General features: G+C 37.9%; 1 protein-coding gene across 1 annotated transcript in view; it reads left to right on the top strand.

Moving 5' to 3' along the window:
* Positions 1-14,050, top strand: part of triob (trio Rho guanine nucleotide exchange factor b) — a 123,057-nt gene extending 109,007 nt beyond the window's left edge. The window contains 16 exon segments of the mRNA XM_056761646.1: positions 655-744; positions 838-930; positions 1,021-1,071; positions 1,159-1,236; positions 1,623-1,814; positions 2,186-2,366; positions 2,554-3,179; positions 4,881-5,128; positions 6,689-6,829; positions 6,831-6,958; positions 7,059-7,221; positions 8,577-8,698; positions 8,933-9,002; positions 9,534-9,734; positions 10,112-10,250; positions 10,762-14,050. Coding sequence (XP_056617624.1) covers positions 655-744; positions 838-930; positions 1,021-1,071; positions 1,159-1,236; positions 1,623-1,814; positions 2,186-2,366; positions 2,554-3,179; positions 4,881-5,128; positions 6,689-6,829; positions 6,831-6,958; positions 7,059-7,221; positions 8,577-8,698; positions 8,933-9,002; positions 9,534-9,734; positions 10,112-10,250; positions 10,762-11,307 — 3,069 coding nt within the window. The 3' untranslated portion in view covers positions 11,308-14,050.
* Positions 14,051-14,676: the final 626 nt, after the last annotated feature.

Raw genomic sequence — 14,676 nt, 5'->3', positions numbered from 1 at the left:
GTCATGTGGAAAGTAAAATGTTGTTGAATATTGACTTCATAGTGCCTTCACATTTTTGTTTAAAGACACAATAAAATTGTCAACTTACTCACATTTTTAACATTTGTGTGCTCCTATAATCTTTAATCAAAAACATTCACTTCCTGTCAAGTGTCTCAGATGACCGACTGCAAACTGTCAAAGAAAACTGCCTCCATTTTTTTAACAATGCTCAACTTCCAATAAATTCTCGACTGATGAAATCAAGTCCCGCCCTAATTTTTTTTCTCATTTTAGAAGCTCTTTTACTCGGATATACTTCACGATACAGAAAAGTCGACAATTGCTTTTTCATTTAATAGCACATATGCATGTTTATCCTCAAAAACATTTTTTTTTCATTTAAAAGTTTCTAGCAGAAGTATACATAACTTCTTCTAAACCTGAAACATTTATTTGTAATTTAGCTCAGTGATAGAAATAAAGTGTATATGATGCACGGTTAGACATGCAATATACCAACTCACGAACCCCCTGCAATTCCCTCTTGAACCACCAGGGGGCTCTGGTTAGACTAATGTTTTAAAGCAACATAATGTGACCATTAATGAATAATATTTACGAAATTATTTCTGATAATGTCTGTCTCTGAATTTGATGTGTTTATTTTTACAGGAAAGAAGATTGCACATGTACATTGTCTACTGTCAAAACAAGCCCAAATCAGAGCACATTGTTTCTGAGTATATCGACACGTATTTTGATGTAAGAGTTTCTATCTGACATTTAAAAATGACTCATAAACAGAGAGACAGACTGTGATAACCGGACTGTCCCATCTATACTCCTCTCCCTCAGGATCTGAAGCAGAGGTTGGGTCACAGACTACAGATCACAGATCTGCTGATCAAACCCGTGCAGAGGATCATGAAGTACCAGCTTCTACTGAAGGTCAGGGCTCTCGTAAAAATCTCATTAAAAAGAGATTGTCTTTTTGTTTTCTTTCATCATAAAACGACTGTCTCTGATTGATTTATTTAGGATTTCCTCAAGTTCTCCAAAAAGGCTGGCTTGGACACTATAGAACTAGAGGCAAGTATATTTGATAACACGTCTTAACCACAGTATTATAGTATTGGTGCGTGTCAACTATATGTTGTTTTTTGTGTTTTCTCACAGAAAGCAGTAGAGGTCATGTGTGTTGTTCCTAAACGCTGCAATGACATGATGAATGTCGGACGCCTCCAGGGCTTCGATGTAAGATGTCATTTTCTTTCTTTGCAGTTGTTGTGTGAGGAAGGCAAAGCTAAAAACTGTTTGTAGTTTACCCACCCTCGGGTTTCTTCAAACCTGAATACATTTTATTGTTACACTGTACACAAAAGACGATATTTGTAACCAAACAGTTCCGAGGCACATTGACTGTTATAGTAGAAAACAAAACTACTATGGGAGTCAATGGTGCCTCATTTCAACAGAACAAAGAAATGTATGCAGGTTTGAAACAACTTGATAGTGAGTAAAAGAAGACAGAACTTTTATTTCGGGGTGGAGGATCCCTTTAACAGTTGAACTGTGCTCTTTTAGTTTTGTTTTAACTTTCATTTGTGTGTTTTAAATTATTCCATTATATTTGTGCTCAGGGTAAGATCGTAGCCCAGGGTCGACTGCTTCTCCAGGACACTTTCATGGTCTCGGACCAGGACGGTGGTCTTCTTGCCCGCATGAAGGAGAGGCGAGTCTTCCTCTTTGAGCAGATAGTTATCTTCAGTGAACCTCTGGATAAGAAGAAGGGATTCTCCATGCCAGGCTATCTGTTTAAGAACAGCATAAAAGTATGTAGACTTTATTAACCCTACTGAAAAAAGCTTAGGCTGGTTTTAGCTGGTTTAGCCGGCTGTTTTTTTAGGTTTTGGACTGTTTTTAAGCTGGTCAAACTGATTTTAGCTGGACAGATGGGAACCCACCAGTTTAACACCAGCTTGAACAGTTTTGCCAGGCTGTGTGGACCAGTTTAAACCAGCTACTTCCATCCTTAACCAGCAAGTTTCTAGATTGGCCAAGCTGGTGTTCAGCTTGTTTTAGCTGTTGGCTTCCAGCCTGTCCAGCCAAAACCAGGCTGTACAGCTTTAACCAGCCAAGCTGTGAACCCTATACACGGTATTCTCCTCGCTCTCCTCGCTTAAAATCTCTGTCTGCCCTGTAGGTCAGTTGGTTGGGTCTAGAAGAGAGTCCTGACAATGACCCTTGTAAATTTATTTTGACGTCGAGATCATCGTCTGGCAGTACAGAACACTATGTCATCCACTCCTCCAACCGGCTGGTTTGCCAGGCCTGGATCCAGCAGATCAGCAGCATCCTGGAGAACCAGAGAAACTTCCTCAATGGTAACGAAAGTGTATCTCTTATAAATACCCATAGTGCTCATAATAGCAGTACTTCTGAGAAAAATTCACAACCTTCAAATGTGAAATTATGGCCTGATGTGAGAATCGTTCCTGTTTTGATCCATACTGAATCTGTGAATTTTCATTCCTGTCAAAATGTCTGATTCTAAATTGTATTTTCTCTCAGCACTAACTTCACCCATTGAATACCAACGGAACCATGTTGGGGCGAGCGGTCTGGGTGGCCCCAGCAGCAGCGGGCTCCCCGGAGGCAGCAGCAGCTCAGCCATGGGCCCCGGCTGCGGTTCCCGATCCCGAACCTCCAGAATCCCTCAACCATCCTCACGTCTCCCCCAGCATGTTCAGCACCACCACGCCCCCGCCCCAGACGACCGCACATCAGGTACGTGCCCCCTCCCTGACCAGGACGTTAACGGCGAGGTCCCCAGAATGCGGGTCCTCGAGAGTCCTCTGAAGGAGTCACGTGAGGAGACCCCCATCCCGAGAGCCACAGTCGCTCCCCTGTCTCTGTCTCCAGCAAAGCCCCGTCTTGGGGCGCCCTCGCCCGTTCTCTCCCCCTCTAACCATCAGAACTTCACATCCTTTACGACAAGCGTCCCGGCTCAGAAGGTCTCACCGTTTTGGGCCTCGATGCCAATCTCGCCCACTGGCAGGCCCTGCTCGTACACAGAGCAGAGCGATACGCAGAGTCGCGTCCAGAGTCAGAACCGCCGGCACTCGGCTCACAGTAAGGAGCTGGACCGCATCAGTACCTGTTCGTCCACCAGCGAGCACTCCACTCACAGCAATGGGGTAAGAGCCAAACTCCAGCGAGGCCTAGTTCTGCTTCACCTCCACGTCCGGCTTCATACTAACCCGCTGGGGTGCTTGGGCGTGGAACTAGAAGAGGATTCTCAAAGGCTGATGTGAAAATTAACCGGTGTGGATTGATTGTGCTCAGCGACTAACTTGAGAATAACTCGACCGAACGGTCGAGCATCTGTGCTGACTGTCTGCTGTCAACCTGCAGGACTTTCTTTCTAATACACAGGCATTGGGAGCATGTGATCCAGCTAACTAACACTTACTAACACTTTATTTAACTGGCTTGTATGAGTTTTCAGGATATCAAAACTTTGACGAGTGCAGTTTTCGTTCCTGTTATGACACATGTCTTATTTAAATAGGAAGTTAGTTCAGAAAATATAGAAGGGCTTGTTCCCTTTAAACTCTTTAAATGGCTCAACCTAGACTCATGTTCTTATTCAAGAAAGAGTTTTAGCGTAAAAATCTAAATGTGTTCAGTCCGTTCTCTAGAAGGAAACTCCATAGGCCTATTTAGCAAGAATTCAAATTTGTCTTGTTTTTATATAACTACTGAATCTTCAAGTTCCTTAATTAAGATAGATTTACGTGAGAAGCTACTGTATGTTTAAATCTGGTTTTCGACCGAAGTAAAGAGATAGTTCACTCAAAAATGAACATACTGTCTTCATTAACTCATCCTCGAGTTGTTTCAAATCTTTTGAAATTTCTTTGTTCTGTTGAACACAAAGAATGTTAGCAACTGACATTTCTGGGTGTCATTGACATACCATAGTAGGAAGAATATTTTTTGTTCTGTTGAATCTAAAAGAAGATATTTTGAGGAATATAGTAAAGCAAAAAGTTCCGGTGCACCTTTGACTACCATAAAATAAAAATCTACTGTGGTAGTCAATGACACCTAATAAATGTCAGTTGCTTACATTCTTCCAAATATCTTCCTTTGTGTTCAACCAAACAAAGGCATTTATACAGGTATAGAACAACTAGAGAGCAATTTATGACAAGAATTTCATTTTGGAGTGAACTATCCCAGTTTAAAACATGTATATGGTGGTAAAATGGTAAAGTTATGAATAAAATCTCAACTTATAAAGCATGGCATATAGATAGATAGATAGATAGATAGATAGATAGATAGATAGATAGATAGATAGATAGATAGATAGAAAGAAAGAAAGAAAGAAAGAAAGAAAGAAAGAAAGAAAGAAAGAGAAAGAAAGGTAGGTAGGTAGGTAGGTAGAAAGATAGATGGATGGATGGATGGATGGATGGATGGATGGAAGGATAGATAGATAGATAGATAGATAGATAGATAGATAGATAGATAGATAGATAGATAGATAGATAGATAGATAGATAGATAGATAGATAGATAGATAGATAGATAGATAGATAGATAGATAGATAGATAGATAGATAGATAGATTAATGTCAATATTTAAATAGAATCCCTTTAGTTCAAAAGAGGATTTTCCAAACTCAATGACTTTGACATGGAAATCTGCTTTTCCTAGAAATGCTTTCTCTTGCTTTAATTGTTGCTTGAACGTTTTCATCGTACTGACTCAATATCTTGTACTTGTACTCATATTCTCTATACAGCTGAAAATGAATATATGAGTAATGATAACGCATAGTATATGTGTGTTGTGTTAATGTGTGTCATGTTTGTGTTCCTTCTGTCAGAGTGAAAACAGCAGCAGCAGCAGTGTGTCCACCATGTTGGTGACTCAGGACTATGTGGCTCTAAAGGAGGATGAGATCAGTGTATATCAAGGAGAGGTTGTGCAGATATTGGCCTCCAATCAGCAGAACATGTTTCTGGTTTTCCGTGCCGCCACAGAACAAGGCCCAGCGGCCGAGGGCTGGATCCCCGGCTACGTTCTGGGTCACACCTCCACCATCATCCCTGACTACCCCGACGGAACCCTCAAGTGAGGATTGGTTATTGTATTTTTTGTTAATGATGGATAAATCAGTGTTTCACAATCCTGGAGTGTCCCATCACTCATTTAACATTTTGGGTTAGTAAAATGTGCACTGCTTATGGTATGGTTGACTCAAAAAAAGAATTTTCATCATTTATTCATCTCCACGTCATTCCAAACCTGTATGACTTTCTTTCTTCTACAGAACACAAAAGGAGATATTTTGAAGAATGTTGGTAACCAAACAACATTGGGCTCATTGAATTTCATTTTATAAACACAAAACCACTGAGAGATTTCTCAAAATATCTTTTGTGTTACACAGAATAAGAAGTCATATAGGTTTTGAGTGACTTGAGGGTGAATAAATGACAGAATTGTAAACTATCCCTTAAAAGTAATTGCTGTTACAGTATCTACCAGCAGGGGGTCACTAACCCAAGTTATCCAATCCAAACATGACTCTTAGATTTAATGACCTATGACAGGCTTGAAACATTAATGGAATAGTTCACCCAAAAATGAAAATTATGATAATTTCATACCTGTTTTTATTACTTTGTTCTGATGAACTCAGAGAAATATATTTTGAAGAATGTAAACAATTTTCAGTTCTGGGACCTTCATTGACTACCATAGTAGGAAAAATTGAATGGTAGTCAAAGGTGCCCCAGAACAGATTATTTGTTATTAGCGTGACTAAATGTAACAACATCGTTTTGTGTCAGGAAAGTGTGGCGCACTGAGTTTTGTAGAAAGTATGTAGAAATAGTATATAAAAAAATAAATGACATTATAAATATGTTTTCACATTAAATTTAGCTTGCACTAAATCTTTCAGAATGCTTTTGATTACATATAGAGGCATACTCTATGCATTCGTGAGTGTGGTGGTGCTCATGGGTTGTTGATCTGGGACGGGTGAGTAGGCTGGAAGGGGAAAATCTGAGTATACTCACTACAATATGCTAGACCACCCCAGTGCTTGTTTGTGACATTTGCACGTCATTTCTTACCTTAAAAACGAAAGTAAACTGCTTTTCCTTGCAGAAGGTCGACATTCGGTAAAAATGAGCTAATAAAATATTTCAAATTCACATTTCATGTCCAGTTTTTTCTCCTGTGGCAAGTAGCAGTGTAATAAGTGGGATAATGTTCAAGCAGCCGACTGTTATCGCGAAATAAGCCCCTTCAGTGTGATACAAGACATTACCATGTGTCCAAGAAAATTGCTTACATTCTTCCAAATATATTTTCTGTCTTTGTGTTCAACAAAACAAATACATTTACACAGATTTCAGGGTGAGTAAACTAAGACAGAATTTTCATTTTTGGGCGATCTATCCCTAATGTTACCCCTTTTCATCAGTACACTCCGTCAGTGCCAGTTAATGCTATTTTGACAATGTATTACACATAACCACTAAACAGGAAAACAAGCTGTTAAATCAACTGTTATATGTGAAAAACTCTTCCTGGCTTGCTTATTTTCTAGTCGTTATTTTTTGTTCTTTTACATGTTAGGAGCAGTTATGCGTCTAAACGCTGTATTTTATTTATATTTAGGAAGTCTTCATCATGGCACACAGCCCTCCGCATCAGGCGAAAGTCCGAAAAGAGAGACAAAGAGGCCAGGAAGGAGAGCATACCGGAAAACGGCTATCGCAAGTCTCGAGATGCACAAGCTAATAAAGTTTCTGTAAAGGTACAGCTTTAAACAGGAAGTGATCCATTCTGTAATACATTTTTTAATAGCTTTAGTGTTTAAATTAGAGACATTACAATGTTGGTCATCTTATTTTTTGCAGCTTTTGAATCCCAACTACATATATGATGGTAAGTTTGAATATGTTGTTCTTGGAAATCTTGAATCTTGAATTGAAGTCATAATGGGAAAGATGAGAATGACTGTAAGTTTCTGAATGGTCGGCAGCAGTTCCCCCAGAGTTTGTGGTCCCTTTGAGCGAGGTGATGTGTGAGAGGGGTGACAGCGTGACTCTCCGCTGTAAGATCTGTGGGCAGCCAAAAGCCTCGGTCTCCTGGAGAGGACCTGACCAGAGCACTCTGAGCAATGGCAGCAGATACACTCTCACGAACAGGTAAACACAAACACACAGCATTACATGTAGTGCACCTATCTGGAAGTCAGGGGGTGCTTTTGCTCCAATTTTCTTTTGGATTGCGAACACGGTAATTTTGCACATTAAAGTGCTTAGAGAACGAAACATTTAACACATTTCGGTTTCAATGTCGGTTTAAATGCAAAACAGTTTATTATATAGTTTATTATAACGCTTTATTAATTTCTTAAATCTCTAATTCTCATCTTTATATTTGAATAACTTAACTTTTAATTTTATTCTTGAGCAATTTCGTACAGAAAGAATCAGAAAGAGCTTTATTGCCAAGTATGTTTGCATATACAATGAATCTGTTTTGGTGACAGGTACACAGTACACAGAGACCATAACACAATATAAGTATACTTATGATGAAAATAAGGGCCTATGGGTATAAAAAATTAAGAAATACAATACAATAAACAGAAGATAAAGATAAAGAGAGTTAAGCTATGTGTGTATGTAAATATTTACAAGTAGAAAATGTAGAACATATATGTGCTATATACAGAAATCATTTACAGAAAAAGTTGTATAAAAATAGATAGTGTATTATCTGGAGGTAATAATTTATATTGCACTTAATTATTATTGCAGTGCACGGTGGGTAAAAATCATTTATCTGTTCAAGAGGTAGATACACAAATTATGAATAATACTGTTGGTATAAAAATATCAGCAACAAAGCACTTTTACACATCAAATATTGAGGAGTAAAGCTCATAAACAATACATTGGTTAAAAATGAATAAACCTAAGTAACAATGGGTCATTTTCACAAATCTCAGAAAATGGGTCTTGTATCGTCCTGTTGTTGCTTTTTTATTACATTTGTACAAATGATATTGCTTATTTAACACCTGCTGAACTGACAAATAAATGACCGTAAAATATTTATTTAATATGTATTCTTAAGATAAAAGATTTTTATTAATGAAGTGAAGTGAAAGTAACCTATTTGTCATGTATGGTGACGCATACCCGAAACCCTGCGTTTAACCAATCCAAGTGAACACACGCACAGCAAGTGGTGAACACACGTACACCCAGAACACTGGGCAGCAAGTAGGGGTAAGGTGCCTTGGTCAAGGGCACCTCAGTCGTATCTGCCGCCCCTAAGAAGCGAACCGGCAACCTTCTGGTCACGAGACCCACTCTCTAACCATAAGGCCACTACTGTGCCTAATAGGCAACGACTGCCCCACGACTGTAATGTACCCCTGTATGTGATATTGAGAGACATAATAGAATCGGTTTTTCATCTTTTAAATAGACAGACCTCTGGGTACAGCTGATAAATGTATCTGTCATCTATGTGTTTGCTTTATATTTAGCGAAACAGGTGATATGACCCTGAATATCTCACCTGTCACATTGGACGACAGTGGTACCTACACCTGCATAGCCTCCAATGACGTGGGCTCAGTGACATCATCAGCCTACCTCAGAGTGCTCGGTCAGTTGATTTGGACAACAAAGCTTTTTTGTAGATTTATGATTTATTTTACCCAGGAAATATGACTTGCTATTTAAATTCACTATTTGAGGTCTCGTGTTGATGTACAGAGCTACATTTAATCTTTTATCTGTATCTGTCAAAGGAATCTACAGTTTGCCCAAAGAGAAGTTTAAAAGAGAAGTTTAATTTCAGTTGATACTTTTTATAATACTTGTTGTTGTTTCATCTCAGGCAATTGTGACGGCATCCTCTGGAAGGATAACTTTGAGTCCCTCTACACTGAGGTCATGGAACTGGGGAGGTACATTAGTGTACATGTATATAATATTTTTTATAGTCAAATTCTGATTCAGATAAATGAAGCTAAACACTCACCATTTGATGCAATGTAGGATAATGGATTTACGATATTACAATATTTTTAATAAAAATTTCGCAGTACACACAACTTGTTGTGTACCCCTGTATGTAAAGAGGAATTGAAAAGATTTGTCAATGGAAAATAAAACTGAATTTTAACATTAAAATCAGGAAATTAAGGATGCTAAACCCTAAAAAAAGCAAAGAGCAAACTGTTGTAAAGAAGCAAAAGCACAAAAACAACACATTAAATCATTATACACAGTAAGTTGACATGAACCGTGTGTTTTCAGCTCAACTAATAGAATTATACAGATTGTAAAAAAATCGTCATAGCTCTGCAATAAATTGTTATTTGTAATAATGATGTAGCATTACACCTATTTGTTGACATTATAAAACAAACTAATGTGTCTCTATTCACATGCCAATATTTGAAACCGGCTAATGTTTGTTTTGTCTCTGGCTGTAGGGGCAGGTTTGCTGTCACTAAGTGGTGTGAGCAGAGAGGGAACAGACGGTCTGTGGCCGCTAAGCTTGTAAATAAGAAGCTAATGCGTCGAGAGCAGGTGGTTCAGGAGCTGGGCGTCCTACAGTGTCTTCAGCATCCTCACCTGGTGGCTCTGCTGGACACCTATGAGACCCCAGCCAGTTACATTCTCATCCTGGACATGTATGTGAACTTTGCATTTGTTTATCTGTGACAATTTATTCATATAAAGGAATGAAAGATGTACTGTCACATTATTTAACCCTTTCATGCATGACTTAAACAACTCTGGATTTTTTCTGTTTGTTGAAAAAAATGATTTTTACTTCTTTACACACTTTCACTTCTTAACTTCCATTTAAATAGACATGGGTAGAGGTGACAATGTATAGGAAGACACAGTAGTGTCCCCTGTAGTGGCTGATGTGCAACTATGCATCAAACCAATGTAAACACAAGAAATTAAACTTCTTGATAGCCGTCCACTGTAGCGACTTCTAAGCATGAAATGGTTAACAGAAAAATTTGAAACTGTACTGTTGTTCTAATTCATTTTTCAGTGCCGATCAAGGTCGTCTTCTGGATTACATAGTTAGCTGGGGGAACCTGACTGAAGAGAAAGTGACTCTTTACCTGCGGGATATTTTAGAAGCTTTACATTACCTTCATGCATGCAGATTAGCTCATCTGGACTTGAAGGTTAGAGGAGACCTACTCTTTATTCTTAATAAATTCATGAATAATTAACAAATAATACCAAAAATACTGATGTCCACGTATAGGACATGCACTGATTATATTTTCCCTTTTTAAGCCATTTAGAACGTAAATAACTATTTTTTAATTAATTATATATTTTTTCTATTTTTTATTATCGTTTCGTTGTTGAAACAACAACGAAACACTCATGAGATCATACATTTTTTTGTAGTTTGCTTTGTAATATTTTGTAAAATATCAATTTAAGACAATTTGTGTATAGGTTAACTCATAGATCCCCAGTCTTTTTCTTCATCCATAAAAAAATAGTTCAAACTCAAATCTATGCAAAGTGAAACCAACGCCAACCAATTATTCAATACTAATGAATTCCTTAAGTTTGAAACAAAATCCTTCGGCTTCACATTACTGTCCTGACCACCATGTCTGGTTTATTTTATTATGAGCAAATAAATGCTCATTATGTATTCGTCTTGTCTATCTTTCCCAGCCTGAAAACGTTGTGATCGAGCATACTTCAACCCAGCCTCTCGTCAAACTGACGGACTTCGGTGATGCGGCTCATCTCTCCAGCGCCCCCTACATCCACCCTCTGCTGGGCAGCCCTGAGTTCTCTGCCCCTGAGCTGGTCTTGGGTGAACCGGCAGCTCTAGTTTCTGACCTGTGGAGTCTGGGTGTGCTGGCGTATGTGATGCTCAGCGGGGCGTCCCCGTTCCTGGATGAAAGCGTCGAGGAGACCTGTCTGAACATCTGCCGCCTCGACTACAGCTTCCCGGAGGACTATTTCTATGGCGTGAGCCAGGCGGCGCGGGACTTCATCCGCGTTCTACTGCAGGTTGAACCATGCAGACGGCCCACTGCGCAGGTTTGCCTGCAGGAGGAACCCTGGCTGCAGCCAAACGTGGCATCAAGCTCAGCTCGCCTCGACACTTCCAGACTCATCTCTTTTATAGAGCGCCGGAAACATCAGAATGATCTGCGGCCCATAGCCACCCTCAAAGCCTTTCTGCACGGCCGTCTCCTTAGCCAAACATGAGATAATGCAACCTTCCAGACAGGAAAAATAGAGTTGAAATTTCCCACCTCCTACTTAAATGAGTTCCAGTTAATCATACATCACATCAAATGTAAACAAAACATGAAAAATGTAACGAAGTCTGATAATGAAAGACAAAATTTACTACAGTAAAAATAACAATCAAAAACAGTAATAAGTAAAATGATTACATAGAAAAAAGTTTAAAAAAAAATTCACACATTTTTGAATAATTGGAATAAAACAAAACTATGATATAACAGATTTTTTTTAAACTTACAAAAATCTAAACTATTTTAAGTTCTAGCATCTTTAAAGTAGCTTTGCTTAAAATTTGCAAAATTGTCCTCTTTCCATTTATTATACAGGGGCCGTATTCACGAAACTGTTCTTAAAAGATTGTTCTTAAAATAAATTATAGGAAGTGTGTAAGAATGTTCTTTCCTAAGAAGTTTTCAAATATTTTAACTTATAATGAAACTACATGCTTTGTAAATCAATCTTGAGAAAATACAAAACATTTCAATTTTTTTTTCTTAAATTAGAATTTAAGAAAAAAATATGGCAGTTAACAAGGAATTTCTTCTTAAAAATGTTTTGTGAATCAAGCCCCAGCTCCTTAATTATTTGGTACAAGTCATCCTTTTAAATAAATAAACAACATCTTTGTTTTCTAATTAGGGAAATTACATTGCTGACACAATTTTATTTTTCATCTACAGAAGTGACATTTGCAAAAGCATTTACACACACATTCAAATTAAAAGATCATGAGAATCGTTTCAGTCAAGTGTTTCAAAACTTCTGACCAAAGTGTGTATGAAATATTAACTTATTTGACTTTGACACATTTTTCCAGTGGTCCTTTTCAAGTAGGAAGTGGGAGAATTTCCAAATTCACAAACTGTCTGGAACGCATCATAAACATAGAATGCATTTGTGTTTTCCTTGTTTAGTCTGGAGGAAAGTCCACAAAGAACAAACCATGATATATTTTGGTTACAAAATCTGTGGTGTAACGGCAGTTTCACATTCTCTTGAAGCGCGGAGTGAATAATAATGAAGTCTGGTGAAAATACAGAAGAGAATATAAATAAATATTCTGAAATCTCATCCTGGCTTTAGAGCCACAATGTTGAAATGGTTCCTGTTTTACTGCTGCTGACAAAACTCTGAAGTCCCCTTCCCTACCCTTCAAAAAAAAGTATAAAAAATACATTTCTTGTTTTCTTTCTTTCTATGGACGACAGAAAATGTGAATTAATAAGGGAGGGCTCTTTTGTTGTCGATTTGTTATTTTGAAGGTTATGTTTCCTGAGCCAGTAAGGTTTAGCTTTTTGTTTAGACAGTATTTCAATCAGGTTGTTTCAGTGGAGTACTGTAATTTTAATAGTTACATTCAGGAAGGATGCATTTTGTACAAACCCTGTATAGAAGCACAGTAAAGATGATTTCTTTACCCTGAACGTTTTGGAGAAAGCTTATATGAAGAAACGGATATTGGTTCAATTTTGACATTCATCTCAAGATCATTTTAGCTGTGCACAACGTTTCAGGTTCGATAATCGTACAGTCATATTCGAAATCTGAAGCAACTTATTTACCAGCTGCAGCTCTTCCGACAAGAAGAGAAAAAGAGAAACGCTTCGTTCAAAATCACATGTCTCAGTTCAGCCTTATGTTGTAAATAAACTGGAGCTTCATTCGAGTTCGTTTGCAGTGTTTCCACTGGCTGGACGTCACCTTTGACCGATACGAGTACGAAGTGGAAAGCCGCCGAAAACAGGAGTTTTGGTACTCTTTGTAATTTGTTGAGATTTCTATGTGCAATGTTGGGGCTTTAACATTTTGCAGATATTTATAATAATTCGTGTTCAATTGTTAAGTACACGTGTCGGCCACTGCAAGTTGAGATGTTATGATGTGTCCGTGGCTCTTTTGCCGAGTTCTCTGTGTTCAGTATTATTTTGTAAGCTTAAAGCCTCATTAGTAAAAATCGCTTGTGTCTTCGTCACACTTCCGTTATGAATGTCGTCATTGATTTGTATTGTTAAACCAAAGTTAAACGACTCTTCTCCCTGTTTGGTGATTTATCATTTTTGTACCAATAAGTTATGAATGCAGTTATGACTCCTTAAGCGGGAGTTGACCCGTATTGATTGTTGATTTATTTATTGTGTCTCGTTCGGTTTTTCTTAATCGAATTGAAGTCAGTTGTGCTTCATATTGTCGAATTGTAACACGTTTTTATTTCCATTTCTGCTCGTTGCAGCAGTCGATTATTAAAGTAAGTTTGCATGACTAAATGACAATTAATATTCCATTCCGACCACAATTTTTTGTTTCAGTTCACTCTGGGTTAAATATAATGTACTGTATTATTGGTTGTACAAGAAGAAGGATCTCGGTCAACAATGACCAAAATAGCGACCGCGGTGACTATTTGCAATTTACTGGTTAAAAAGTCGAGGTTAATAATTTGATCAGTATGTTTCATTTTTCAACTGTAGGCCTATTTAAGTTAGCTTATAATGTATAGATGTACAGACACCACGAAACCTGAACGTAGCTACACCCTGTTTTTTACACAAGTCTAATGTCATTTTGAATGTTTTTGACGATTATTTTTGCATGTATATTTCTTTGTACAGAAACCATACCTGTTTGCACATTCTGTGCTGTACATACGTTACTTTGCCCTCAGTTATTTTTGAGATTAAACATCGGAAACATTTTATTGGTACCACTTGCCTCCAGTGTTTTTATTACGTGCGCTGTTGTTGTATTGTGAGGTAATTATGTACACATGATAAAATTGTTTACACGTTCAATTCGAATTTATTTTCACACGCACACGTTTCCCGTCTGCTCTCTCATCTCTTGAGGTCTCCGCCAGACCATACGAGATCTGAGATAGAGGCAGGTGTGAAAAGTGAACTGTTTAAGATCTAGAGAAAAGATAAGAATGAATTAAAACTCCCCTGATTTTACAGCACAAGTCTCTGTGTGCAGATGCAACGCGATGTGTTGAAGAAAGAAGTTTGCAGAGAGTTGAAACTGTCAACCTATCCCGTACGAAAATTTTACTACAATTAAAACCAAAAAAACATGGTTACTGTAGTTAAACAATGGTTATCACAAAATAACCATTGTTTTGAGAAACATGTTTTTTGTAAAGGCCATAGTAAACGATGGTAGCTTTTGTAAAACTATGGTTTTGCCCTAAGTAATCAATGCACCAAAAAAAACATGGTTACCACACTTGTACCACAATTTTTTTTTTAATTTTCGTGAGGGATGCAGTAGATTTTAATTATTTATAAGCAGACACACTCAATAAACCCGTTGGTTTAGTGTTTTTTGTGTTCG

This window comes from Triplophysa dalaica, chromosome 12 (assembly GCF_015846415.1).
Source record: "Triplophysa dalaica isolate WHDGS20190420 chromosome 12, ASM1584641v1, whole genome shotgun sequence".
Classification (NCBI taxonomy): Eukaryota; Metazoa; Chordata; class Actinopteri; order Cypriniformes; family Nemacheilidae; genus Triplophysa; species Triplophysa dalaica.
The sequence above is the reverse complement of the archived record's forward strand: the minus strand, read 5'-3'. Positions and strand labels throughout refer to the sequence as shown.